The 27,236-nt window shown below is 43.9% G+C and overlaps 2 protein-coding genes and 1 non-coding gene across 3 annotated transcripts in view; 1 reads left to right on the plus strand and 2 right to left on the minus strand.

The window, feature by feature from the left end:
- Nucleotides 1–1,109: 1,109 nt before the first annotated feature.
- LOC136051402 (uncharacterized) lies at nucleotides 1,110–25,872 on the minus strand. Its single transcript, XM_065740846.1, is given in 5 exon segments — nucleotides 1,110–1,228; nucleotides 1,489–1,746; nucleotides 1,749–1,787; nucleotides 1,790–1,874; nucleotides 25,630–25,872. Coding segments are annotated over 5 exon segments (744 nt in total).
- On the minus strand, nucleotides 1,300–1,418 carry LOC136053360 (5S ribosomal RNA). The gene has a single exon (XR_010622624.1). It is a non-coding gene; the product is annotated as a 5S ribosomal RNA (ribosomal RNA).
- The window catches only part of LANCL3 (LanC like family member 3), a 29,378-nt gene continuing 27,997 nt past the window's right edge, over nucleotides 25,856–27,236 (plus strand). Inside the window, exon 1 of the mRNA XM_065741555.1 lies at nucleotides 25,856–26,431. Coding sequence (XP_065597627.1) covers nucleotides 25,871–26,431 — 561 coding nt within the window. The 5' untranslated portion in view covers nucleotides 25,856–25,870. The remainder of the gene's footprint in view (nucleotides 26,432–27,236) is intronic.

Here is a 27,236-nt window from a genome sequence, read left to right on the forward strand (position 1 = left end):
ACTTTCTGTAATGCCATCTTGTCAAATTCCATGTATTGACCTTTTGGGAGAGGAAAGGAGAAACAGAAGGTGTCAGGATTGTCGAAGCCACTCATTTCTGGTCCAGTTACAGGGTTCTGGTTGCCTTGGAGCATTCGTATACAGTCTTAGTGGCAAAACCTCTCCCTGGCATTCCCCTCTCCATTCACCTACATGTCCCACTTCCTAAAAAGTGCTGCTTTGTGGAGTCAGACCTCTGTAGATAATTACTTTAAGTATGCATTAACTTCTGTGAAAGGAAGTTTTCATCCTTACTGAGCTGACTCCACTAGGCATCTAGTCACCTGCCTGGCACAAATTGGTGCCTGGTGGATGGCAAATGAGAAGGATGAAAGGAACTTGTTTTGTTTGTGTGTAAGCCACAGAAGGCACAGTTTTATTTTTATTTTTATAATGTTTGCCGGCTTTAAGATGAGAGCTTGAGAAACACCATTAAAATGAAGAATGATTGCAAGGTAATAAAGAAACAATCTTCACACTTTAAGGACTTGAACTGAAAACTAAATGACTGTAGTGGTTCATATTGTAAAAGCAGTGGGAAATTTAATGAACACTGACCCTACAGGAAAGTCAGTCTGTCTGTTAATGTTCAATTATGTTATTTCTTCCAAAAAGCAATAAACTTATATTATCTAATTTGTTGGTTATGGAACCTGGGGTCAGACACCTGTTGAGCTAAATTCTGCCAGTTATCCCAGATGAAATGCCTGACGTTTTTTGTATATGAGGTAAGAATCCCAAGCAAGAAATAATGTCTCAGGAAAACAACATGCAGGTACTCAGGAAATGGTTATGGTTGTGGGCAAATTGTCATTAACTTGACTGTGGAAGCTCTAAATGGTCTGCTAGTTCCCCTAATATTAAGTATATTCAGCCGGTTCTATTACTTGAATAGGGCAAAATATAAAGAACAGAATAGGAAGGGTTAATAGTGGCTGGTGCCCAAGTGCACTGGCACAGGCTGCACAGAGAGGTGGTTCATAGGTTCATATGTACATTAGGTTGGAAAGGACCTACAAGATCATCTAGTCCAACCATCCTCCTATTTACCATCCCTACCCACTGAACTACTAAATCAAATCCCTTAGCACCTCATCTAAACGCTTCTTGAACAGCGCTAGGGACGGTGCCTCAACCACCTCCCTAGGCAGGCCATTCCAGTGCCTGACCACTCTTTCAGAGAAAAAATTGTTTTGGTTTTGTGATTTTTGGTACTGGTATTCCACATCATAACATCATTTAGAGTTTAGAGTTAAAGAGAGCCTACAGCACCCGGTATTCCCAGGAGGTCTCCCATCCAAGTACTAACCAGGCCCGACCCTGCTTAGCTTCCGAGATCAGACGAGATCGGGCGTTGCCAGAGTGGTGTGGCTCTTTAACTCTAAATGCACTACATGATGTTATGATGTGGAATACCAGTACCAAAAATCACAAAACCATAACAAAAATGTTTCCTCAGGTCTAATCTAAATCTTCCCTGGCGCAACTTGTGGCCATTCCCTCTCATCCTGTCGTTATTTATCAGGGAGAAAAGGCCCACCCCCTCCTCACCACAACCCCCCTTCAGGAAGTGGTAGAGTGCAATAAGGTCTCCTCTGAGCCTCCTCTTCTCCAGACTGAACAATCCCAGCTCCCTCAGCCGCTCCTCATAAGACTTGTGCTCCAGACCCCTCACCAGTTTTGTTGCCCTTCTCTGAACACGCTCCAGGGCCTCAATGTCCTTCTCGTAGTGAGGGGCCCAAAACTGAACACAGTACTCGAGGTGCGGCCGTACCAGAGCTGAGTACAGGGGGATGATCACCTCCCTGCTCCTGCAAGAATGTCCTTGCAACTTCCTATTGGAAGTTCTGCACAAATGTGTGTGGGAACTTCTATCCAGTGCAGTGACGGAGCAGTGGCACAGCTGCACAGAGAGGTGGTGGAGTCTCCTTCTCTGGAGACGTTCCAGACCCGCCTGGACGCCTACCTGTGCAACCTGGGCTAGGGAGCTGCTTTGGCAGGAGGTTGGACTCCATGATCTCTGGAGGTCCCTTCCAACCCCTACGATTCTGTGAGTCCTGTAACAAGTCATTAAGCATGATGCTGTAAAATATTTATTGAAAATCTCATAGTAAAAGTGACAATCAAATTAGGCATAAACATGAACCTGTTTGCTATGTTAAGCTTTTAAGAAAACGTATTTACTTATCCAGGTGGTAGGAAGAATGTGTGTGAAAGGCTCTCCAGTAGATCTTAACAGCTGTTTGCCACTGCCTCTTAAATTTTAGAAGGTTGCTATCATGTAATTGGTCATCTTTCCTTCACATTGTAATAGCTTCTTTTCCACCTATTTGGCTAATCTCATCACTCACTGATGGACTTTCTCCAATCTGCCCACATCTTTAAGGTGAGGAAGTGCCCAAAGTTGGAAGAGCTGAGATGACTGGAAGGGTTATATCCAGTGTTGTTCCTGTCTTACAGCTGATTATTCTGCTTATTCACATAGCAGCTCTCCAATCTGTTCCTGTAGAGTTGATGACTACTGGGTTCGCCTGGCTTCGATTTGAAGGATTTTTTCTGTCCTTGACCATGATCAACTCCACATATGTTTTATTACATTTTCAGGACTAGTGCTGGCCCTATACGAAAAAAGATTTCTCCTTACTCAAAACAGAGCTTCCTGCAAAGATGGGGCATGAATTGGGTGTGATGTTGATATTCATGCCTCCTACATAACCTGTCTCTTAAAGATTTACTACATTTGACACTGACGGCTAAAAGCACCACTGAATACTTGAGTGGGAGTTGCAAACACATTCTTTTGTCTTGGGTTCATTTTTCTCATTTGGGAGTTGATCGTTCAATTTTTTTTTCATTTGTATATCTCTTTTGGTTTTTGATGAATAAGTAATTACTGCCCCTAAGCTTTTGCTCAGCAAGCAGATGTGGTGACGCACACAAGGGAACACAGAGGACCAACTGGAAAAGCATTGGGTTTGAGCACTGAGCCAAAGGTCCATTGTGCATCTTGACAAATTCACAAACGTGGGTAGTTTCTAGTCTTCAAATGAGTTTTAATCTGTGGCCTAGTTGGAACAAGTCTCACCTGATTGTGGCCAAATTAAATACCAGAGCAGGCAAATGACAGGGCTATTCATAGCCAGGACCTACCCTATGAAGTTATTTATTTAGGCCAAAGCTTCTGTTTGGCTTGATTTTAATCTTACGCACTTCTTAAATTGGAATTTGATTGTGTTTGGTGATACTTTGGGTGGCTTTGCATAGCATAGCAGCTTGTCCTGCAAGAGTGGGACTGTGTGGGTGGGATGCAGCTTCAGAGGTGGCTGAGCTGGCTGCACTCATCAGGCTCCATCACTCTGGGTTTTTTCTGCTTAATTTATGAGGATTATCTGGAGACCAGCCTCTATATGTGCACATACCTCACAGTGTACAAATGTAACTGGAGATGTATGAACTGGCTGCATGCTGAATGCAGATCTGTGTTTTCTTCACAGAATTGCAGGGGTTGGAAGGGGCCTCTAGAGATCATCAAGTCCAACCCCTTCGTTATGATGCTTTAACAAAATGGTATAGCCTTATTTACATACAATTCTCAATTGTCAAGTCTGTTCAAATTCATTTTCCCTGAAAAGCCTGTTGCAATTAGGGTTGAATATATCTAACGCGACTAGAGCTTCACATTTAACAAGTTATAGAGCTTTCTATGGTTTCCTTCATTTTTCCCCCTTTCTTTTCTTGCCGGCTGGCAATTGGTTCTGTGGGCTGAAAAACAGCCTTCCCAGACAGCAGTGTCTTCTTCCATTAAGCAAACCTTGTTGACGCAAAGGAAAATTTCCAGCTGGCAGTTAGCTATAGCTAACACTCAGCAAAATGTTGGTAAAATGTAGTCTGGAGAAAGCTGTTCTCTTTGTGAGAGTGAAAGAACTCCTGAGGCCATCCTGGTGCAGCAAGAGCCTGCAGCAGTAAAGGTGCCTCCCTAAAGGGCCCCATCCCATGTGCTGAACAGAGCTGGGATGGGGTGGTGGTGGGGGCCACACAGACCTTAAGACTATAGGGCCTATCCAGAGAGAACAGCAAACCCTTTGCTTTCCATCATCTCTACATCTGAGCACAGACATCAGCAGCACACCCTAGGGGCCAGTGACCGTGTGGTGCAGTGCATGTGGGGCACCACGTGCCACGCGTCTGAGCGGTGACTGTGAGAATGACTAATTCAATTAGCTACTTCCTCCATTCCACGGAGCTGCCCTATCCTTTATAGCAATTAAATGTAACACAGTCATGTCTGTGCCACGCTGAAAACGTTGACCTATCTGTGGCTGTGCGAGGCAAGCTGTGCCTAGTCCCTATCACTGCCTGCTGGGCTGCCCTGGGTGTCTGTAGCATCCTCCCCACAATCTTGCCCTTAGCACATGCTGGGTGCTCCTTATCTCTCACCTCATTGGTTTATTCTTTCTAAGCTGATGCATGTAGGAATGTTTCCTTCCTTCCAGCAGCATTAGTCAAAGCAGTTGTGATGCCTTTTGTCTCTTGTTTACCTGTCAAAATCTGCTTAATGATGCTGTGTTCTCCTTCCTAATAAGAGGCGACACTGCAAATCAGTAGCAAGGCCCAGAGCTGGTGAGAAGGATCTGTGTAAGGCAAAGCTGGGACCAGTCACTCCCATGGAACTGAGCAGCTCAGAAGAAATATATTTCAGCTGCATCTGATAAGACAGTTGCGAAATATGCATGGCCTTTTGGAGTGTAAGACAGAATATGAAATACGTAGAGAAAACATTTCTGGATGGCATTATCAAAGATGTTTAGCATATGGTTAGCAGCTTCCAGTCAAGCAGAAGATAAACCTTTTGTAGGCTGCAGTGGGAGCCATGATTTCCTTTCAGGAGCGCAGTTAGAAAGCACGTTCAGGACAACCAGGTTAGGAGTTGGTACAGACGTCTGTCAGCTGAACAAAGGGGATCTCAGACCTGAGGGCAGGATGAAAACAGATACTGAACTGTGGAAGGGTCAGTGCAAATGAGGATGTGAGGCTGGAGATTTTTACTTGTATGATTAACCTTCCTTAGACTGCTGATAAGTGGGTTGCTTGCCAAGACTGAGCTGTGGCACTGAGCCCCCAGTTTCCTTGTCTTTTACTGTCTCTGCAATAGAAAAAGAAATCCAAAAACAAATACATGAAGTTTTCTTCCAATGTTTAGTCATCCTAAGCTGGATAGCAGCAGAGGGTGAGGGTCACATTAGGCTCCGTGAGATGAAAGAAAAGTGGTGCATACTGATTACATGATCCTGCTACAAGCAAAACAGCAATGCTTTAAAAGAGTAAATGCTGTGTCTATAAATACTGCGTATATATAGCAGAACGAAATTCCCAGCTCAAGAGCTTGATTCCTTTTTTAACATTTTCTCGAAGGAGCGGAAATGCAATGAGTGTTGCCATATTGCCCTCTCGTGGGGTGAGCCTGTAAATAGCAGCCAAGCATGCCTGGCTGCAGGCTGAGCTCTAGGTGTCTATGGGGTTTGTCCTGGCCTGGGGTGCCCCACCTGAGGACACAGTGTTCAGACACCTCCCTGTGGGAAACAATTAGTCAAAGAAGTCCACAACGTAAACATTTTCTCCTAAATCTGTATCTACACTTCGGTAGAACGCAGCTTTGTGCTTTGGCTCCTGATCAGAATTGCAAAGACCAGCCCAGAGCATCAAAACAATAAGCAGCCAAAATGTAGTAAAACTTTTCCACCGACCACTCCTTCCATGGGACTTTACACAGCAAATGTCAATTAAAAAGCAGGAGGATGAACCCAGTGTTAACTTTGTGTTACAGTGCACGCCTTGAAGCAGATGTCGGAGGTGAAGATAAAGGCTATGAATGGGAGTCTGTAGGCAGATCCATTTTGCTGTGCTGTGAACGATGCCATCTATCACATAGATTGCCACAATTGCCTCCCACGTTGTTATACCTCATCTCTATTCCGTACTGTTCTTGAGGACTTTTAAAGCAGCGTTCTCCTGTCTAGCCGAGGTGCTTTTGTCACCTGCACTGAGAGAGCTGTCTGAGTGCTTTGGGGACTCTGAAATATCGATCGTTTCCCTTCTCCTGTAAAGCAGGGAAACTCTCCATTTGCGGATGACAGTGTGAGGCACACAGATTAATTCTTGGATCCAAAAAGAGACTTAATAATGTGGTGCTTGGACAGAATTTGAGAGTCTCTGTCCAAAGCATATATTGTTAAAAGCCCCATTCAAAGGCTAGAGAGATGTCTGTGGGAAGCTGTGCAGCCTGAGGGAAAGGAGAAGTAACAGCAGTTCGACTTCTTGTTACAAGCCATTTATTGCTGCTTATGAAATAGAAGCTCCTGAATAAAACTGCCTTCAGAGTGGATTTAAGCAGCCGAACTGGGGAGGAGGAGGAAGCACAGCCTGGGGAGCTCCCAGAGGGGAAGGAATCAAGACATGATCTTGTCGTCCCCCCCACTGTGCCTACGTGAGGGAAACATTCCCCTGATGGTTTGATGTGCAAAACATCTACAAGCTCAGAGAAAAAAACTTCCCTGGAAGCCTGTTGCAGGGTCAGGTGTGCCCACAATTGTCCATAGCTCTGCTGAGCTGACCAGGCAGGGGTACATGTAGCGTGGAGCTGTGTGGGGACTTGTCTGCTGTGTGCACTCAGAATTCACTACACTGGCCTGAACTACTGCAACTCAATTATCAGTAATTCAATCCCACAGCATGGTGGGACGCATCTCCAGAGAACACAATAGCTGAGTCCTAGGCACTTCTAATCCCAGGAAAAATAGAGTCCTTAGCTCTCTGAGCTTAGGAGTATGTCCTAAACTTCAGTCAGAGCATGGTTGGGGTGGGAGTTCTCCCCATGACCTCTCAAAGCTGGACCATTGAACATCACAGAATGGAAGGTCCGTGGCAGCCATGACCTGGAGCTCAGAGGGCAGAGCGCATCCTGAGATGAGGAGTCTACCTCCTATTCTAGAGCATTTCCTCTGCCTTGTGAGCTCTATATTTCAATTTTCATAGCAGCCCAGGGAACCACAGAACACCTCTCTCCAAGCGAAATGCCTTATCCCAAGACTATCAATCCACTCTCAAATATTCTCTTTGAAAAACATCATTCCTGTTGGTGATTAACAGCTCTTAAAGGAAGCAAATAACTTGTAGACATAGAAACCAGAAAACTTAGTCTCCCTCATTTCCCTTGTATAGTGTATGGAAAGCAGAGCTCACCCAGAAGCTTTCCAAAACTGGAACTAAAGGTCAGGGGTGGGTTATGTCAAAATGCAGTGCAACATCTAGATTTTCTGGTTTGTCCTCTGAAGAACTCTCTCCACACCAACTATAAGTGCAGGCACACGTGAGACTAGGCACCTCCTTCCATGACATAGTGTGAGGAGTATCTCCTGTACGTGACTGTGTGATGATGAATTGCAGCACAGCAATAAAGAAAAAAAAATGTTACATTAGAAAATAGATCCTATCTTTCTGTAGAATGCAGATTTCTGCTTTTGAACTGTCATCCAGAGCTGACTTGGAAGTTGATTCAAAGCCTATCCAGCAAGGATCATGTCTTAACAACTACATATTTTAAGCAGATATTTAAGGATGTCTCTACTCAGCAAAGCACAGAAACCCATCCCACTGAAGGCCAGTTTCCTCCTTAAGTGCACTGTTGAACTGAGATTTTGAAATGCATCATCACCTTCCTTAGAAATCTTCTCTCACTTTGGAGCTCTACTCTGTCAGAAGGAAAAGCCATATGGAACTAATCATGCACATTTTGTCTGGCAGATAGGCATTACAGCAGATTGTGTTTTCCCTTCATGTGATTGTCCATATGAGCATGCAAACTGTGGTGTGCATATATCCCAACATGCAAGACAAGATTTTTAGTTCTGACGAAGACTACACTGATGTAGATCCTCTTAGTTTGGTAATAATCATAAGAGATGCACACACTCATCACTGCCTATCCATCAGCCAAATGTGACTCTATTTTTCTTCTTGCAGACCGCCCTCACATGAACATTAATCTTTCTGAGGCTGTTTTTATTCTTATATTTCATGTATCACTTGAATTTATTTCCTTGTCTGTTGGCTCCTCAGGAACATTGTCGAGTTCAGATTATAGATCCCAAACATAGCTCTGAGGCACTGCCTGGTGACAAACTTGGATGCTTGCCGCAAGGCAAACTCCTTCCCAGAGCCTGTCCAGCCCCTGTGAGACAATACAGACTGTATTTCTAATTGCTTCTCTGCCTTGGATGGAATGGGTTTCCTTGCAAGTTCATCCAAAGATATGTAGTTACACAGGTTCCTTGGCTCTTAAGAGATGAGCCTGCAGGTCCCCTCAGATTGCCCCATGCTAGGATTCAAGCTTAATGTAATATTCATTTGTATATGCTTATGCTATTTTCAGTGGATCAGTCAGTTAATGCAAATATGGTGGAAAAAAGACTTAGTAATCTGGAAGACCTTGTGCCAAAATGTGAGCCAGAGATATCAGCACTTAAAATTGGCTTTATTTTAAATTCACCTTATAAAATTAACCTGGACTTGTAAAGTGGCAGCAGGAGCCTTGAAAATGTCTCAGCTGTCCAATAACATTCATAAGGGAAGACTGAAGAAAGACGATATACTAGGCAAAAGATTGCATATAGAAAACATTTCTTATTTAGAATCCCCAAAGTATTCAGTTCTTTTCACCCCTTACTGCATACATCCCTTCTTTCACTAAATGACAGCAGTTGCTGATGACCCGTCTCATAGAGATCTTAATCATTTCCTGAATCAAGATGTTGCCTTCGTGAGTGTTTTAAACATGGCATTTGATACCATGGTTACAGCCATTCAATCCTTGGGCTCTTCAGTCTTGGTTAACTGGAAAAGCACCAGGCAGTGGAGCATCTAGAGCTCCTGAATCTAGGTTCCTGGACATCTTTGGCCCCAGAGACAATGAGAACTCTGAGGAGTTCAGGAAGTTAAAGACTCCCATTTGATCTCAAGGAATATCTAGAACCACTAAATGTAAGCAACAGCGCACACGATGTGTATCTGCTGGTGTGGTCAGTCCAGAAGTCATTTATGTCCTCCAGGACAGCCTGTCAACAGTCCTGAGATACCAAGGTTTAATTAGACATCACTGCTGCCAGAGACCACTTGTCTGTACATACCAGCTTCTTGTACCTACAGCTTTAGAGGTGTCTTGGAGGACACAGTCCTCTTTCTCCCCACACTATCAATCATCGTTATTAATCCCTTTCAACACCTGGCTAGCCAGTTATCTTTTTACACTGGAATTAACCATTTCAGAGGCTGAGGTTTTGGGCAATGCAAATCATGGAAAAAGACTGCAGTCTGGTTTCTTTGGCATTGCATATACACCTTCTTGTCATTTTTTCTGAACTCTCTCCTCACAATTCAACTTCTGCAGCAGCTGGACTCTCTTCTAGCACAGGGCTAGACAAACAGTCCTCCTCATCTCAGAAAGAAGTAATTTCACATCAGTAACTCTATCCCCTCATAAACAGGACTCCTTCTGGATACCTACCAGCAGACACCCACCATTCTGACAGCCCCCTATAGTCTCTCTTATTGTAGCAGGAATTTGTAGGTGGTTGGAGGAAGTACGCTTTCAAAACAAAGCTCAGACTGAAGCAGTCTGTAACAAATGTTTACAGACATGAATATAGAGTATGCATTAGGTCACACTTTTAAATTTGGATTTTCTGTCAAAAAATAATGTACACATGCATCAGTCCTCCAGAGACGTAGGCCATATGGAAAGTGTGCCAGTCCTTCCTTTCATACTCAGGCAGTGAGGGCCAATACAAACTCTACATAGCAAGCAGAGAAGCACCAAAATGTTCCCTTTGTTGAGGAAGCAGAAAGCCTCTGCACCTGGAGTGCAATGTTCCAGCACAGTTTTCCCTCTACCACTCAAATTATGTGTCATGTAATCATCCTTACAGATAGTCTGATTCAGTAAAAGCAGTTCAAGACAATATGTTCATTATTTTTTTCTGTGATGAGGGACGCTCTGTGATTAATTTTCTTACACTTGAGAAGGTAGCAAGAAACAGATCTCTGGTCTTCAGTCAGTCCGTCTCTAGGTAGTGATAATACCTGCTAGATGCCTTCCTTCTTGTTCTTCCCAAAGCTCTGAGGAAGGCAAATACCTTGTCTCAATTGCAGTTATGTTGCTGAGGTTATTTCAGTTTCATGCTCTGTTCTTTCTGATTTCCCAATCAGCAGACCCAAATTTCCACTAAAAGGATTTGGGTAAGGACGTCTTGATCTAAACCAGAAGTCCCTCTATCTCATGTCATTGTGTATAGAAAAGTCTTGGGGTAAGAGTACAACTGATCTTGCTTAGGATGAAACCTCTGTGTGAAGAGTGCAAAGGGGTCTACCTGAATGATCTTTTTTTTTGTTGTTTTTTCCTCCCAACAGTTGCACAGTTCTGGATGTCTTTGCACATATAGTACTACAAACACATGTTCAGTATGGAGAGATAAAGCTGAGGAACGTAAATTTCCTGGACATGAAGAGAGAAGGTAGAAAATAGTGGCAGGATGAAAATTTGAAATATTTTTCTCAAGGTTTGGGTTAGAGAGATGATTGCAGTGTCAAATGGGCTTCCAGCAGTGAGATGTAGAAGCTGATTTTTTTAATTAGAGATTTAATTCAGCATGCAGCTGTGCTTGTGAGTGCATATATGACTCTTTCTTTAAAACTTATATAAGAGAATGGAAAGGGTATGTTTTCAACATCATAGGCCGTCGCATTTTACAGACCTACCTGGAACCAAGAGATGGTGTCACGGATTGAAAAGGCAGTTTGGGTTCACTTGGCACTGTTCACAGAGTATGGAATTTGGAGCTGGCCTCAATTGGTTTATAGTGAGTGAGAAGGGACTGAAGGAGGAAGATGGGTATGCTTCCTTGTGTGATGCAATACTGGCCTTGGAAACTCTCACGGAAGCTAACATTTTAAAATAAAATACTTAAAATAAATGGAAACAATGACTCAGACTCATTTGTTCTGTCAGCAGATCTGTGTACCAATGACCACGCTATACGTATGCTTAGTCTGTTTTTCCATCCAGTGATAAAACTGCGTAGTTTTACTTCACTGGGAATATGCCATAGTGATGTTTGTGCTCTGTTCAGAGGTAGGTAGGGAGAAAAGCATCCTTTCAGAGAGAGCAACTATTTATCTAGGGCTGTCTCCATTCTATTAATCAAGTTATGAATAGCATCTGTAAGCAAATCACATCTCATTCATCAGTGGCATAAGATACTGGAGAGATCAGGTTGATCTGCAATATTGTCATTAAAACCTGAGCTAGCATTTGAGAATAGGAATATAGCAAAGGTTTTATTTCCTTTTTTTCAGGAGGTTCTGTTACATATCTTAAATGCTGTTTGATTTGATTGTTCTTGACAACTTTCCTCATACGATGCAGAATTCTCCATCTGGAAGAATTATTAACTCATCTTTCTTATATATAGAATAAAAAGAACAATGACGGTTGCATTTATCCCTCTAAGCAGAAAAACTATGCTGTGTTCTCCAGAGATATGAAGAGAACAACGTCTAAAGGAAATTCTGGAATTGTTAAATAATGATAGGAGATGGGACAATTATTTTTTGTCTCATTTCTTATGTTTGGGGTTATTCAGAACAGCAGTGATTTTCAAAGGTCAGCATGCGTATGCGTGCATGTGTGTTTGGCAAACACGACAAATAGTTTTATTTATAGTGCTGTTTCTAAATCTTTGCATCTCTTGCAATAAGCATGTCAAAGGTGGTTTAAATATAGGTATGACATATTCTTTGTTTGCTTCAGTAGAAGGTTAAAGAGAATAAATGTGCAACTGAAAATGGCAGATTTATTTACCTCACTTTAAAAAGCTCAGTACCCAAATCCACAGGCTTTCATACAAGTTCTAGCTCGAACTGTAAAGAAATAACATTTTCACTTCTTATTTACAGATATCATTGTTCTTTATCACTGGAAATTAAAACACCATAAAATCACAACGACATTTTAAAAATGTTTGTCACCTGAGCAACTCTTCATAAAGATGGAAAACACGTACCACTCTCCCTGCTTCATATCTGAGAAATTACCACAGAAACCGAAGGCACACAGTAGGTCATTAGCATTAGCTGAGATGAGTTTCTTCAATTTCTGAATGCGTCCTCAGCACCTGATTAGGTAAATTTTATTGCAGAAGCAAATATTCAATCTTTATTATGTGCACTGTAGTGCAGTCTAGCAGGCTACAAGCATGGGTCTGAAACCCACAGCTTTAGTCTGCGAACTCAAAGCAAAAATGCAGCATAGCGGGGAAAAAGATGGATGAAAAATCAGTGCATCTCAGTGCATTTTTATCAAGGGTCTATTTCTCCGTGTTTCCACATATCCTGGCCGCTACCACAACCATAACATGAACTGGACAGCTTTTACATCTTTCCTCTCTGAAAAACTGGTGAAGAAACAAGATTTCTGAAGTAAGTGGCTGTGAATCAATACCCAATATGCACACAGGTGCTGATTTCACAGCAAAAATCAACAATAAATGGAAAGGTGAGTAACATTCAATTATAGCATGAAGTCTAAAGTCTTTTTGTGATGTGACATTTAAATAGAACAGTCTCAAATATTACTTAAAAGAGCCAAGAAATGTTTGTTAGCTAGAAGCCCTCTGCAGGCTGTTTTCAGTAGGGTCAATGAAATGCTTTTAATGAATAGAGTATATTCAGTTCTGATAATTTTTGCAAGTTTTTGTTGTGTCTATGATAGATAACAGAGTATTGTCATCGCAGCCAACCTTATCTGCCAGGACCAGCACCTTTCTTTGTGAATACTACATTTGAGTTATTCTTAGTGATAATCACTGCAGTGACCTTTGGTAGTGCATATCATTGCACTGTAGGAATGATCAGTTCAGAAGAGTGAGAGGAAGCAGCACTGCAAACAGCACAGCTCCAAGAGAGGGAAAGGGAAAGAGCATCACAGGAGCCTGGGAGGACTGAAGTGTTGTGGGCAGAAGGGCAGTGTGTGAGTCCAACCCCAGACTGAGAGGCAGCACTACAAACAGGCAGCAGAAGGGGTCATTTATAGCCTTTCTTTCTTTTTTTTTTTTTTCCCTGACTTTAGACATATACACATGAAGAAATCTGGAAAGCCACCGGGTATATCAAGGGGAGCCTCAAGTGAAGATTCACTTTGAGTCTCATTGTGACATCAGTCTGCTGCCAAGTGGACAGCTGACCTCAGAACCAATCTGACTACAGTAAGTAGGGATGGATTTCTGTTGAGCTGCTCAATTTCTAATTGTGAGTGCAAAAAATAAGATGCCTGAGTGTATGGGAACTGCTGAACCACTGATTGGTCACCTGAGGTGAGCACGGAGTCAGCCATGGGGGCACAGGTGAAGGTGATATACCTGTGTGAGTGGAAGGGGTGGAGCCTGGTTCCACCTCTCCCAAACCCCATTTAAGGGCTGACCACCACCAGGGAAGGATCTCTTCTTGGAGATCCCTCCCACATGGAGTCCCCTGTGAGCCTTGTCATCATAAAGGTGAGCCATCTTCTCTTTTGTGTTATCTGTATACTGCTTGTATAGAACTACTTAAAATATATCATCCCCTATACTATCTCTTTGCGGAGTACTATCATTGGGAGTTATTTACCCCACACTGAGGTACTGCTTACATGAAGTATTTCCACAAATTAAAAAAGTAGCAAATGAGAGGAAAAAAAAAAGGGGGGGGGGGATAGTGGTTATCTAGGTTCATGACACATTTATCACTGTAAACTTAAGAAAGGCCTTAATTTTCCAGTCCAGTTATGCTTTGTGCTTGCATTGAGGCACAAAGCCAAGGATGTGCTTTCAAGTGTATGCGCTAAAACAGTTCTACATAGTAAAAGAGCCCCTTCTAAATAGATACTAATGGGAATATAATACCATTACGATCAAGAGATATTAGCTTTTTGTAACCTTCTTTTACATTCTCACTTATGAAGGTGTCGCTTAGACATATATCTGCATGGCTGTTGGCCCTGAAGAACGGCACATCATTTACCTGTGCTCTGTCCAACAGTCAAGCTGTTCCTGTGCACTGGGTCAGTTCACCTTTCTGTTCATCCTGCAAGGGCTGGGAGTGGGACCAAGAGGCACTAGATTTCACTTTCCCAAAGCAAGGTAACAAAGGGCAGGCCTGAGAGGCAGCCATGGCCCTTCTCAGCCCTGGAAGTAGCCTGGCCTAGATGCTCTTGAGTGAATAGAAATGTGAAGTTACCTGCAAGCTTGAAAAATATTTTGTGAAAAGTGCATTAAGGGGAATGGACAGGGAAATATGATAGAAAATGAGTTCTTTTCATGTGGGAAAGCTCACTTTTCCACACAGTGTCAAGCGCTAAGCAGCACCCTCTGAAGAGCAGTACACACAGCTACCACTACCAGATGTGGCCATGGATGCTTTCCCTCATTCCTTCAGCACTATCTCAGGGTAAAAACGCAGCAGTGTGGAATAAATGAAATGCATTTTCTTTTCTGTCTCCATTAAACATAGCAAATTTCAAGACAAGCTGAATCTGGATGTAGAATCTAGAGCACTTAACATGTCAGCCATTAAACAAAATACAATATGCTTCTTTAATGCTAAGAGACAGTCACTTCCCTATAACATCACTGCAGTTTTAGTTAAAGTCCCTCAAATGGAAGAATAGCAGGGAACCTGTAAAACTCATAAGAAATTGCTTGTGTATGCAGCTGTCTCAGAGAAACATTAAGTACAACAGAGGCAGATAATCTTTTTCTCCCCTCTCCTTTTCTCACCTGATCTGGCCTCACCTTGCCTGCCCAGATTACTTACTGTACCGAGGTTAGCAGCACTCCTATAGTATTGCTTAGCACTCTGTAACAGTAGTAACACCAGCTCTGCGAGTCTGTGAGGCCAACGTTATAAATACTCCAACTGATAATTTACAGCAAAGAAGTCGAGTATTTATAGGACAGGGAAATTTTCAAATTTCAGTCTGTCTCTTACATAACTGTGTTTGAGGTCAATGAATTGATGACAGAACGCAACTGAGCCCTGCTCTGCGGGTGTGTGTGTATGCACGGCACGGCAGTACGAGGATATCTCACCAGATGTCTCCCTTGTACCAAATTCTTAGGTGCAAAGTTTTTTACTGTAAAGTCCAATTAGAAAACCCTCATGATTTTCACTCAGAAGATTCTATATGTGACTATATAAATACCTCTGCACAGCGATTTGCTGGATACAGAGGACTGATTTAAAGCAGTTTCCTCATTCCAAGCTATAATATGTTACTTAAAAGTGCATAATTTGCTGATTAGACACATCACTTTGGTTAACTGCAGTGCCTAAGAAAATTGATTGCGTTCATTTTAATCACGTAACTCATTTTCAGAAACAAAGAGTTGTTTATTCCAGATGCCTTTATGCATTTGAAATAAACTCAGTTATGCCACATTCTGGAAGCAATATTACTCTTACCAATTCCTAACATCATTAAAGCTCAGCCCATGTGGAAGAAAAAGTGGTGGGTGAGGGAAGCATCCTCTGAAATTATTTTAAATGAAACAGACTTAATTTCCAGTCTTGAATTCTGCTTATGCTGCCCTGAGGGAAAGGCTCCGAAAACACACGACCTTTGTGCCTTCGATATGAAAGAGCTGTCAAGTCCCCACACTGCAAGTGACACTAATAGGATGGCTCATCTCACACCTCCCCTGGCTACATCTGCATCCCACTCCTTGGCAGTGCTTGGCATTGCCTTCCCGGAAGCAGCCAGCTGCTCCGCCTGCCAGCCCTGCTTCCTCCAGCCCAGAGGACAAGCGAGGAGAAGATGACTCAGTGAGAGAGCTTTATTTCACAGCATGCTTTCCTGGCTGTGTTACCACCTTCTCTGCCCTGTGATCAGGGTGTGGAATGCGTGGGGAATCTTACTGTTTGGGAGAAGAGAAACTTGAGCTTCCACAGCCTGCAATGCAACATACCCGCTCTCTCCTAAAAGCTGTTTAGAGATGGCTTTTCAGAAATCTTCGTTTTTAGACAGGTGTTGTAGTGGGACCTGGAATGAGTAACCTTACTGCCAACACGTGTACATCTCTGTTCCTAACCTACCACCTGTAGGCCATGAAGTGAGGAACAGGGAGTCAGGGACATCACATGTTGACAGCAAAATGTAGTCTGAATGCCAAGAAGCTTCTTTCACACGCCACTTGCTGCCCACCAGTGAATGGGGTCTGCCCATGGTCCCCAGGATGTGTTTGAGGGGAGATGTGGGTGGGAGAGGAGGAGGTTCATTGCTTTGTTCCAGAAACTAATGGTCTTCAGTGCTATTTTAGGAAGAAGCCATCAGTGGGGCATAAAATGCTTGCACTATGTCCTCTCTCACTCAGAAGCTTCCACTACAGCAATGGTGGGGAGGAAGCCAGTGGAAAATTCCTGTGCTTAACAAGTTTGGATATAGTGCTTTTCCATCTTCTAACAGCGCAAGCAGTGAAAAGCAACAGGAGTAACAGCCCAGACTGATCCAGACTGAGATCCAAAAGACATGCTGCAAGAACAGGACTTGGACGTAAAATGGGAGTGCAGGACCTTAACGCAAATGGGAGTCAAGCTCATTGACAACATCAGTCTGATCTGTAGAGTTCTAATCAGAAGAGATGTTTGACATTTAAATCCAACCCTTGAACAAAATAACACACAAATCTAAATGTATAAGGATTGCTCCGAAAGTAATGCCTCCTGTTTTATTATGTTGGCTCACAATGTCAGAGGCGGATGTTGGTGGTATGGCAGTAGAGGTTGCACTGTTCCTCCAGTATCTCATTACATGTTGCTGCTGTGTGACAGATGGCAGCAGGGAGGCAGCCTGACACGATGATGTCTGATATGGAAGTGCAGAGGAATCAAAGGAGTGCAACTGAATTTGTCTATGCAGAAAAAATGGCACCCACTGACATTTACTGATGCTTGGTAAATGTTGATGGAGACCAAGCAGTGGATGTGAGCACAGTGAGGTGGTGCGCTGCAGCAGTGGTGACAGTGACAGTGGATTACCTCTGCTGGTGCTGATTGTTAAGAGCACAGCATACAGGCTCCTGGTGAAAATGCATAGCTAGGGGTGGTGACCATGTTGAAAAATAGTGTTTTGTATCTGAAGATTTGCTCTATCAAACAGTGTTATTGTGCTCTTTGTATCTGTTGTACTTTCCATGGAAACAAATACGAGCATTACTTTCAGAGTGACCTACGCATATACAGAAAAAATGTGACTAAATACTGCAGTGTGTACTTCTGAGCTTTCCTATGGTGGAAGGTGAAGTGGTGCTAAAAAGAAGGAACAGTTCGTACATTGGCTAACACTCAGAGATTTAATTTCTCCACAGTAGGTAACCAGCACTTACATCTGTAAAAGTCACTGTGCATTAAAGAACAAGAATCCAAATGTGGGTCATCCAGAAAGCCTGCCAGCCCAGCCCTGCCAGCAATGGCAGCTGCAACACAAGCACAGAGGCAGAAGTTTTTATTGCAGTGACTTCTAATGATTGAGCCCAGCACTCTTTTCAAAGGAGGGGCTGGCTGCTCACCAAACCTATTTTAATGTGCGATTCCAGAAAGCTGATGGTTTTGAACTTGACACCGGGGAACAGAGGGCAGGCAGCAAGAGAAGGCAAATGCAGGCAAATTCATTTCAGCCAGCTGTGACTTAAGGTTCTTCATTTTTGCACAAGTGCTGAAGGCAATGAGGTGAAACAAAACAGGCTGACTTTACCAACAGCAGTATGGAAACTGAAGTGTAAAAATATATGTGAAGAGAAAGGAATGCCTCTGTTCTGAAACAATGAAGACTTGCCAGAGCAACATTTATTTTCAAATTTTCAATGAGCTAATGTATAAGGATATAATTTAGGTTTGTGTATATTCATTTTCTTGACATTGCTATTTTCATTAACAAACTTCAATCCTCTGGCTTACAGACAACTGATAGTAACTGAGCCTGTGTGGAAAGGCAGCAGGTTATTTTTTGTGGGTCCCTAATGTCACTTAGTGGAGTGGCTTGAAATGCCCTTTAAACAGCCCACTTGTGGTGGTCTCAGACTGATGGCAGCTGACCCTTCTCAACAGAACAGGTGAAGAAAACATGATGAAAAAAGCCTGATGAGTCGAGATAAGCCCAGTGATTACTGTCATGGGCAAAACAGATTCAGCAGAAGGGAGATTAATGTAATGTATTTCCTACTCATAACAGACAAGAGCAGCGAAAACGAAGGCAAACTAAAAAACACCTTCCTCCTCCGTCCACACTCTTCTAGCTCCGGCTCCTAAACTGCGCAGAGGAACAGGTAGTGGAGGCTGTAGTCAGACTGTAACGCTTCATCTCTGCTTCTCTTCCACGGTCACTCTGCCCCTGCTCCACGCGGGACCCTCCCACAGTGCCATCCTTCCTGAGCGGATCCCCTGTGGGCTTCCCCCAGGCTGCAGCTCCCCCAGTACTGCCCCAGCGCTGCTCATGGAGGCCACCCCTGCAGTCCTCCCCAGCTACCAGAACCTTGGGCCACATAATCCCAACACACTACTTCAGAAAAATCTCACCAAAAATTGCAAGGGTAAATGCACTAAATCCAGTGCCATTTAGTATAGGTCTGGTTCACTTGAGCACACCTAAGAAAGTGAGCAATACTGACCCAAATGGCTTTCTGAATCAGAGCCTGGTTTTGTAATACACCATCCAAATCTGTGTCTCAGTACCTGAACATTTTGTTTATCTACAAGGAGCTGGAGTGTCTCCCTGCATAATTCATGATGCTGTGAATTATTTTTATGTATCTTCCAGTGTTTTTTTCAGAAGGCATTTGCTTACTGAAGAGCAGAAAAAACAATAACACTTAATGGCATTCCGGAACAACCTTAGACCACGATCTTGCAAACAGTATTTACAGAGAACAGTGAGAAACTATTCATGTACATAAGGCAAATCCCAGGTGCTAAACATTCGCTGGATCAGAGTTTACACATTTGAAGGTGCAAAAATAAAGCAAATATTTTTGTTCCAAGTCCAGTATCAACACTTCATATTATTCTAAAATTTGAAACTGCTACAATATCTTGCTTTCATTAAGAAAATAAAAAACAAACACGGATTGCAATGTACTTCATATTTCTGTTGCCTCCCCCTGGGATGCTGAACGAGCAAAACAGCATAAACTCCTATAGATGGATCTTCATCTAGTGCAGTCTAGCACAGCTTCTATGATTCCCATCAGACTAACGTAGCAATGAAATGAAGACAGACGGTGTACCCATCACACAAGCTGTAAAAGCATGTGAACAGAAATTGATTTTGAAATGTTCTTGGCAGTTTCCCAAGAAAACATTATCACTGTTTCAAGAAAAAGTGTATCATGCGGTGCTTCAGGATTCCTGAGAATGAAAAAAAACCCGGTTTGCAAAATGTTAAACAAAGAGAGAGAGAATTTTATGGCCTCTCAAAACAAAATAGAACAAGGATATCGCTGCAGCACTGTGTCCAATTCTGGGCTACCTAGTACGAGACAGACATGGAGCAACTATACAGTGTCTAATGATGGACCACAAAGATGATGAAGTGCCTGGAGCACTGGAGAACAGTGAGGAGAGGCTGAGAGAGTCGGGACAACTCAGCCTGGAGAAGAGGAGGCTCGGGGATCTCATCAATGTGTACAAATATCTGAAGGGAGGGTGCAAAGATGGTGGAGCTAAATTCTTGTCAGTGGTGCCCAGCAGCTGGACAAGGGGCAGCGGGCATGAACTGCAACACGGGAAGCTCCATCTAAGCACCAGGCAGCACATCTGTGTTGTGTGAGTGACAGAGTGCTGGCACAGGCTGCCCAGAGAGCCTGTGGGTTCTCCACCTTGGAGATGTTCAAAAGCCGCCTTAGCGTGGTCCTGGGCACTCCTGCTCTGGGTGTCCCTGTTGGAGCAGGACTTGGGCCAGAAGGACCCAGAGCATCCTTCCCACCCCAAGAACTCTGTGAATATACCAAGAATGGTATTTTGAAATGTGTCCATCTGGAAAATGTCAGGAGTGACTGTAGTTTTCTTGAATATCAGCCTATTTCCAACATCTTAAATGAAGCAATCTTTTCTATTCTTTGAGTGGACAATGACAGTATGTGCTAAGTCAGGTTATTTATGTTCTTCTAAGTCTGCAACTGTAAAGGATAATTCATTAGGATCCCACAGAGATAAGTCAGTATTTTGCTAACTCATGAAAGCATCTAGAACACACTGCTCCCACTGACACAACGTTAGACCTATGCAATTATGCATGACTCCATGTTCCCTAACCTAGGCTTCTTCTCTCCTTTGGGTCTGCTGAAAATAGCTGGGATAGAAAGAGCTTAGAAGAGGTATCTTGTTTTGATTTTTATTTATAAAAATAATATGTTTTATTTTATGTCATTTTATTATTTTATTTTATTTTATTTTTATTTTTATTTTAAATCTTTTTATTGCTCATTGCTTGTGGCTGTTCCTGGCCCTGGGGATGCAAAGAGTGGTCACTGTCCCCAGCTTTCTTCATCACCCACAGCTGCTGCAGTTGAGGTCCTGTGCCCTGGCAAACACATTTCCATCATGGCAATTACTGAGATAAGGTAGCACAAAGGCAACAGCACAATGTACAGAGAAGAAAATTCAAGTGAAATATCACAGACAAAAATGGTAGCTGTTGTTAGGTAAAAACAGTGCTTAATTTCAGATTCTGATTTTATTCCTGTACTTTGAAGTGATTCCAAATTGCAGACCTGACAAAAATGTTGCAAGTAAAATCCTGGATCTCACATTAACATCACTTGTGGTGTAGAAGCACTTTAGAATATTTCAAATTGACAGCATATGTTGCACTGACAGACTAATTATTAATACAGAACTAACTATTTTATTTTAATATCAATAATGGAAAACACAGCAGGATTTTTGGCTTCATTATTGTGTTAGCCAGTTCTGGAATCATGCAGAGAGCTGCAAATTAACTACTGTTCTCTAAGTATATAAAAGTACTCCTGGTTCGTTAGAAATCACCTTGAAATCACATACAAAATTGGGCGTAATCTGCTTGGCAAAGAAACTGAAGACTGTGACAGGCATATCTGCAGGAAAACATCCACCATCCTGCCAGTTTCAGTAGGTTCAAGCTGAGGGAAGGAACTCAAGGAATAGCCATACCAGTAGGTGGCTCAGGGTGGGGCCCAGGTGTGCTGTTTTGGAAGACAGATTTTTTTCCAGAAAAAAACAAAATGTAGGATTTCGAACTTCCCACCCTGCAGAGAGCTTTGGCATTTGTCAGCAATGGTGTGGTGGTGCTTCATGTGTCTACAAGCATGCAAATGAGAATTCATAAAGGCACTGAAGATGATATAATGTTTTTCCCTAATGAACAATGAGAGAGTTTGTAAGAGCTGCTGTGTTTTACTGTACTGATACCCCTGGTGAAATAAGCCCATCTTTTCAACCTACTCTCTACGTTGTTTCCTTTGCCTCCTAAGGAAGCAATGCATGGCTGTCCATCCACTTATTTATCATTTCACACATAATTCCTCAATTTTGTATCTGTTTGCCAGTTTCAACCAAATTCAGTAATAAAGACAGAGTCTCGAAGAAATTAGATTTCTATTCAATCCTAAGTGTCATGAAGCTGAGTTGTGGACAAAAATGTAGTGCTCTCTTGGAGCAAAAAGCAGTTCAGTGCAGTCCTTAACCATGGGCCAACTACAACTATGCTCACTATCCGAAGGGGAACAGTGTGATAGGGTGAGAACTGCTGGCATGGACTGGCCTGGGAGAAAGATAGCCATTATGGAAAATAGGAAACAAATCAGTAAGACATCACATCTTACTAGTTTCACTGTTTATGGACCATCTTGTTTAACAACAAGCACGTGCTAGTCTCAGAAAGTAGATCTGCTTCATGAAAGAACAAAAGCAGGACAAGTAAACCTACTGGAATTCAAATGATGCATGATAATATAAATATCTAACACAATATTTAACATAATCTCTGCAAAATAACACTTTATCTTCTGATGGGTAATTTTCCTTGTGATTAAATGGCAATACAAGCAGTAAAACTTACATCACTTCTGTCATGCAGAAATTGTGTTTGTATTATTAACCATGCACAAGTAACAGAATAAAAGGCCGACTTGGGAAAAAAGCTTCTGCTGTGCAGTGCCAAGAAGTATTTCATTTTCCAAATAGGTCTGCTCATCACTGTCAAATGATTGTCTGGGAACAAAAATTCAAAAGCTCTTGTGCAGTTTGTGAACGAAGCCCGTGTAGTACAGGTTAGGACAATCTGAGAAATGAAAAAATACTTACTGTAAGAAACCACGAGCATAAATCTCTGAGCAACTGGAGTCTGCTAGGAGAAGGATGTGAATGACAGTGCTAGGAAACCGGTGGGACTGCCCCTGCTGCATGTTTCCTGGTCAGACTTGACTGTATTTTGGCTGCTAGCAGTGTCTGCAGCACACAGTGGTATGTTACTCTTCAAGAACCCATGTCAGCAAAGGCAGACAAAGGGCACAAGTGGAGAATAGGCACTTGATGGTTGGACTTGATGATCTTAGGGGTCTTTTCCAACCTTAATGGTTCTATAATTCTAGTGCAGACATGAAACAACTCTGCCTAATTCAATCCCTTCAGCCAATTGCCCAAGAGCCAGCTGCCTATCAGCCAAGAACTGATTACAGAGCAGGGAGAGGCTGCCCTGTAAACTCCAAAGACACTCATTTAGGAGTGTGAGTTCCCAGGACAAAGCCTGAGCGGGCAGGGAGAGGAACTAGCTGCAAACCTTACCTGCAGAGCCCTCCTAAGAGGGAATGGCAGCACTGGGAAGTAACAGGTACTGATGGTTGATTTCAATACATAGAGCGGGAGCTGCTCTTGAATTCAACAGGCAGTGTGCTCTAATTGACCTGGACAGCCTCTAGGACAACTCTAAGTACACATCTGTTACTGAAGCTCAGCCTGGGTGTGAGCCCAGTGTTTCACCTTTGGCTGAGGAGAGATTTTGAATACAGTGCAGGAACAAAACTGGCCACCACATCGGTACACAAAAACCCATGTGTTTGACAAAACAATGTGCTCTGCAGGGACAGATTTTCTAGAATGGAAGCAACAACTCTGAGGACTCAGCTCCCCTCTCCATTACCTATATCACCATTACCTATATCAGCCACACCTGATATAGGTGTCTCATACTCTTTTCCTTCTACAATCTACAACTTGCTTCCAACTCCTTGGCTTCCTGGATCAAGATGCACAGCATGCCTAGGAATCATAAACCACTGTAGAAGGGGGATTCCCCCCCCCCCAAGAGGCGGCGGGGGGGATTCACACTTTTCTCATATTGAAACCACACACTATAGGCCCACCATTTCTCTGGGACACTGGAGCTAAGGTCTGATGAGAGACACGTGTTATACCCTTCCTTCTCCATTCATACCTGGAATTCATCTAGGCATTATCTGAGTGAAAAGCAGGTAGGACACATCTAAAAGCATGAAAGTTTTATACAAGACAACACGAGCAGTTTAAGGCAGCTAATTTAATATGTATATCAATATATATGTACAGTTGTAAGAAGTATCTGTGTAATATTCTTTCATCTCTCCCACTGGCTTTGGTGCTCCATTGCAAAAAAGGTACAGCAGAAACATCCTCATTTCTCTCTAACTGCTGCATGGCATCTGCTCACCCTGCAGTAGTAGCTAAGCACTCTTTATCAAAAGAGTCTTGAGAACATTTCTGTTCCTTTTCTGCATGTGGTTGCACACTCCTTTCTGACAAAATATTGTAGCAGTCTTATTTGACCCTCTTAAAGAACAGTGTTGCTAACCCAATTGATTTTCCTGTGAAGTTCATACATTTCTTAAAGCATTTGCTGCTGAAACTGGCTAAATTCCATTTTCCCTTGCTGAGGTTCTCAGAAAGATGCACCTAAGACAAGGTGACTCTTGTGGTTTCTTATTACAGGGAGACAAGCGCATACAGAAACTATTCCCTCACCATCAACAGGAGGACACTGTCCAAGACAACTTCCAACCCTAAAGATTGCAGGTAAGTATCTGCTTTTAAATTTGAATGAAAGACTGAAAATATGAAGTAAGTATACTCAAAATGAGGGGGGTAAAAAACAAAAGAAAGGAAAACAACGCTTTAAAAGTCTCACATTTTTTTTTAAGCCTGGTCATTCCAGACTGGCCATATTGCTGTATATATTTATGCTCTGGAGTGGGCAAATGTAAACCTAGAATCACCATGAGTACTATCAGAGAAGTACAAGGAGCTTTGCTTTCAGAAACTCAAGACCAAACATCTGCATTAATTTAAATGTTAATAAAAGTTTATTAACTTATGACTGTATACCATTGATGTAATGTTTTACTATAGCTCAGCATGTTATAGTTTCCAGAAACAGAGGCAAAAATATGATTTTGTAATAAATATTTTTATTTGTATCAACTATTATTTGATCTCCTAAGCTTAAATGCATAGCATTTGCTGATGACCCGGAGGAACATCTGTCTTTCAGAGAAATGTAGGCAACGTGAGTAAAAACTCTTGAGAGAAAAATGTTGACAATAAAGTGCTGAAGGTAAAGGTATCCAACAGCAAGAATATGGTGCTTGAAGTGCCTAGTGGTGCCCCATCTAGAATACTGTGTTCAGGTTTGGGGCCTCCTGCTCAGGAAAGATATGGAGCTGTTGGAGCAGGTCCAGAGGAAGGCCACAAAGACGACCATGGGGTTGGAGCACCTCTCCTATGAATACAAGCTGAGGGATCTGAACTTGTTCAGACTGAAGAAGGCTCCAGGGAAGACTTCATTATGAGTTACTGATACTTAAAGGGAGCTCAGAAGCAGGAGGAAGGCTGACTTTTTATACAAGTAGACAGTGATGGAACAAGAGGGAATGTTTAATATTAAGATGGGAGATTTATGTTAGATGTCAGGGGGAAATTTTTCATTGAGAGGGCAGTGATGCACTGGCACAGCTGCCCAGAGAAGCTGTGGTGTCCCATCCCTGGAGGCGCTCAAGGCCAGGTTGGATGGGACCCTGAGTAGCCTGAGCTTTTGGGGGGCAGCCCTGCCCATGGCAGGGGTTGGGGTGGGTGGGCTTTGAGTTCCCTTCCAGCCCAAACCCTTCTATGATTCTCTGTTCTATGAAGTGATGGCTATAAGTGGCTTAATTCAAAACCAATTGCAAGCGATGGGTTCTTTACCTTAAACCATATTATTTGTCCTGCCATTGTGTACCAGGGAACAAGAAAAGCGCTCTGTGCAAAGGAACTACAGGGGCACAGCTCTTGGAAGGTCTTTCACTGCCCATCAGCTCGTGCAAGCAGGGCAAGATGGACAAGAGATGCTCTTAGCGTTTGCCTCAAGCTTTATCCTATTGTTGCTGACGTTGATTTAGTTTTTTTTAACTAGGAGCCCACTCAGTGGCCTCTATCTTCAGCTCCTCCCAGGCTCCGCTTGGCTCACACCTGAAGGGGCCGCATATGACCCGGCGCCATCGCGAGCCTGTCAGGGACTCTCTCAGCTTCACACGTGGCTTCAGCTCTTGGGGTCCCGCTTCCCAGCCACGAGCAACCCAACACCTCTCTCCCCTCCCGCAGCCCCGAAGGGGCGGCGACCGCCTCCCCCCCTCCCGCCTCCTCGCTCCTCCCCGCCGCGCTCCCGCCTCCCGGCCGGCCCGAGCGGCTTCCCGCTGCGCAGAGCGGGGGCATGGCGAGCCAGCGCTGCTTCGCCAACCGCTTCGATGACTACGCGGGCAGCCTGGCGGCAGCGCCGGATAAAGAAGCGGCGGTGCCGCTGGTGACGGCCACCATCGAGCGGATCCTGAGGGAGCTGCCGCCGCTCGGAGGCGGGGGGGCGGGAGGTCCCCGCGGCTGCCAGGGCGGGCTGTACGGCGGGGTGGCCGGCGTGGCCTATATGCTGTACCACGTCGCTCAGTGCCCGCTGTTCGCGCCGTCGCGGGAGGCCTACCTGCGGGCCGCCCGGCGCCTGGTGGACGCCTGCCTGCTCTACCAGGAGGCGAGCGGCGAGGCCGACGCCGACACGCGGGCCGCCTTCCTGCTGGGCGGCGCCGGGGTGTACGCGGTGGCCGCGTTGGTGTACCGAGCCCTGGGGCTGCCCGACTTCGCCCGGCCGCTGGGCAAGTTCCGCGAGCTGAGCGAGGTCTGCGCGCCGCTCTCCTTCCTCGAGTGCGGCTCCGACGAGCTCTTCGTGGGCCGCGCTGGGTACTTGTGTGCCGCCCTGGTGCTGAAGCAGCGGCTCGGCATGGAGGTAAGGAGACCCCGGGCAGGAGGAGAGGGGAGAGTTTTCCCTAGAGAAAGTGGGTAGGAAAGCAGTAATGGGGGGTAAAGTCAAAAGGGAATGTCGTTACTGCTCCAAATGGTGCTTAGTGACCACCCAGCTTTTGGAAGTCCGACCCTGCGTCGTGGTGCCTTTGGTGAATGAGAGCTGCATGGCTGTGGTTTGGTCGTGGTTCAGCGCGCTGCTGGCTTCAGGAGTCGGGACTTCACCCTCGGATGTCGCAGGCAGCGTTGCGAGCTTCCACTGACTACGGTATAGTAATTAATCCTGCTGTTGGTCGTGGTGTTTGTTACCGAGGTCCTCTTGTCGGGTCCGATCTATGTTTCCTCTGTTAATCACCAGTTTGCAAGCTCGTGTGCTTTCGGCGTTTTATTTCCTCCTGGGAGAGTAAGCAACTGTCACAAGTAAATATATGCTGCGGGGAAGAGCCGTTCTGCCCCCTCCGATAACAGGCGGTGAGATGGGAGTCCAGGGAAATTCACTTAATGGAGGACTGCGGGGACTCCAGGGGAAAGTTAAGTCAGTGTCGTGGCTTTTTTGATAGCCCCGAACAGCGATTCTTATAGTGCTAAGCATTTAAAGGAGCCTGACATTCATGCTAACTGGATTCTGTCTGAAGACCCTGAAACATAGAATGTTATGTTATTCCTAAACATAATATATCCATAATTTTCATTCTGACAGCATTTTCTGTGAAAGTTTTGTAGAGGCAGCAGCACCAGTTCTAGGGGATGGTCCTTCGCAGAGGTATCAGCTATCTTGGCAGTTTTGGCCG

Source organism: Cyrtonyx montezumae, unplaced genomic scaffold (assembly GCF_038088225.1).
Source record: "Cyrtonyx montezumae isolate F1298 unplaced genomic scaffold, pur_monq_1.0 scaffold_3, whole genome shotgun sequence".
In the NCBI taxonomy this organism is placed as follows: domain Eukaryota; kingdom Metazoa; phylum Chordata; class Aves; order Galliformes; family Odontophoridae; genus Cyrtonyx; species Cyrtonyx montezumae.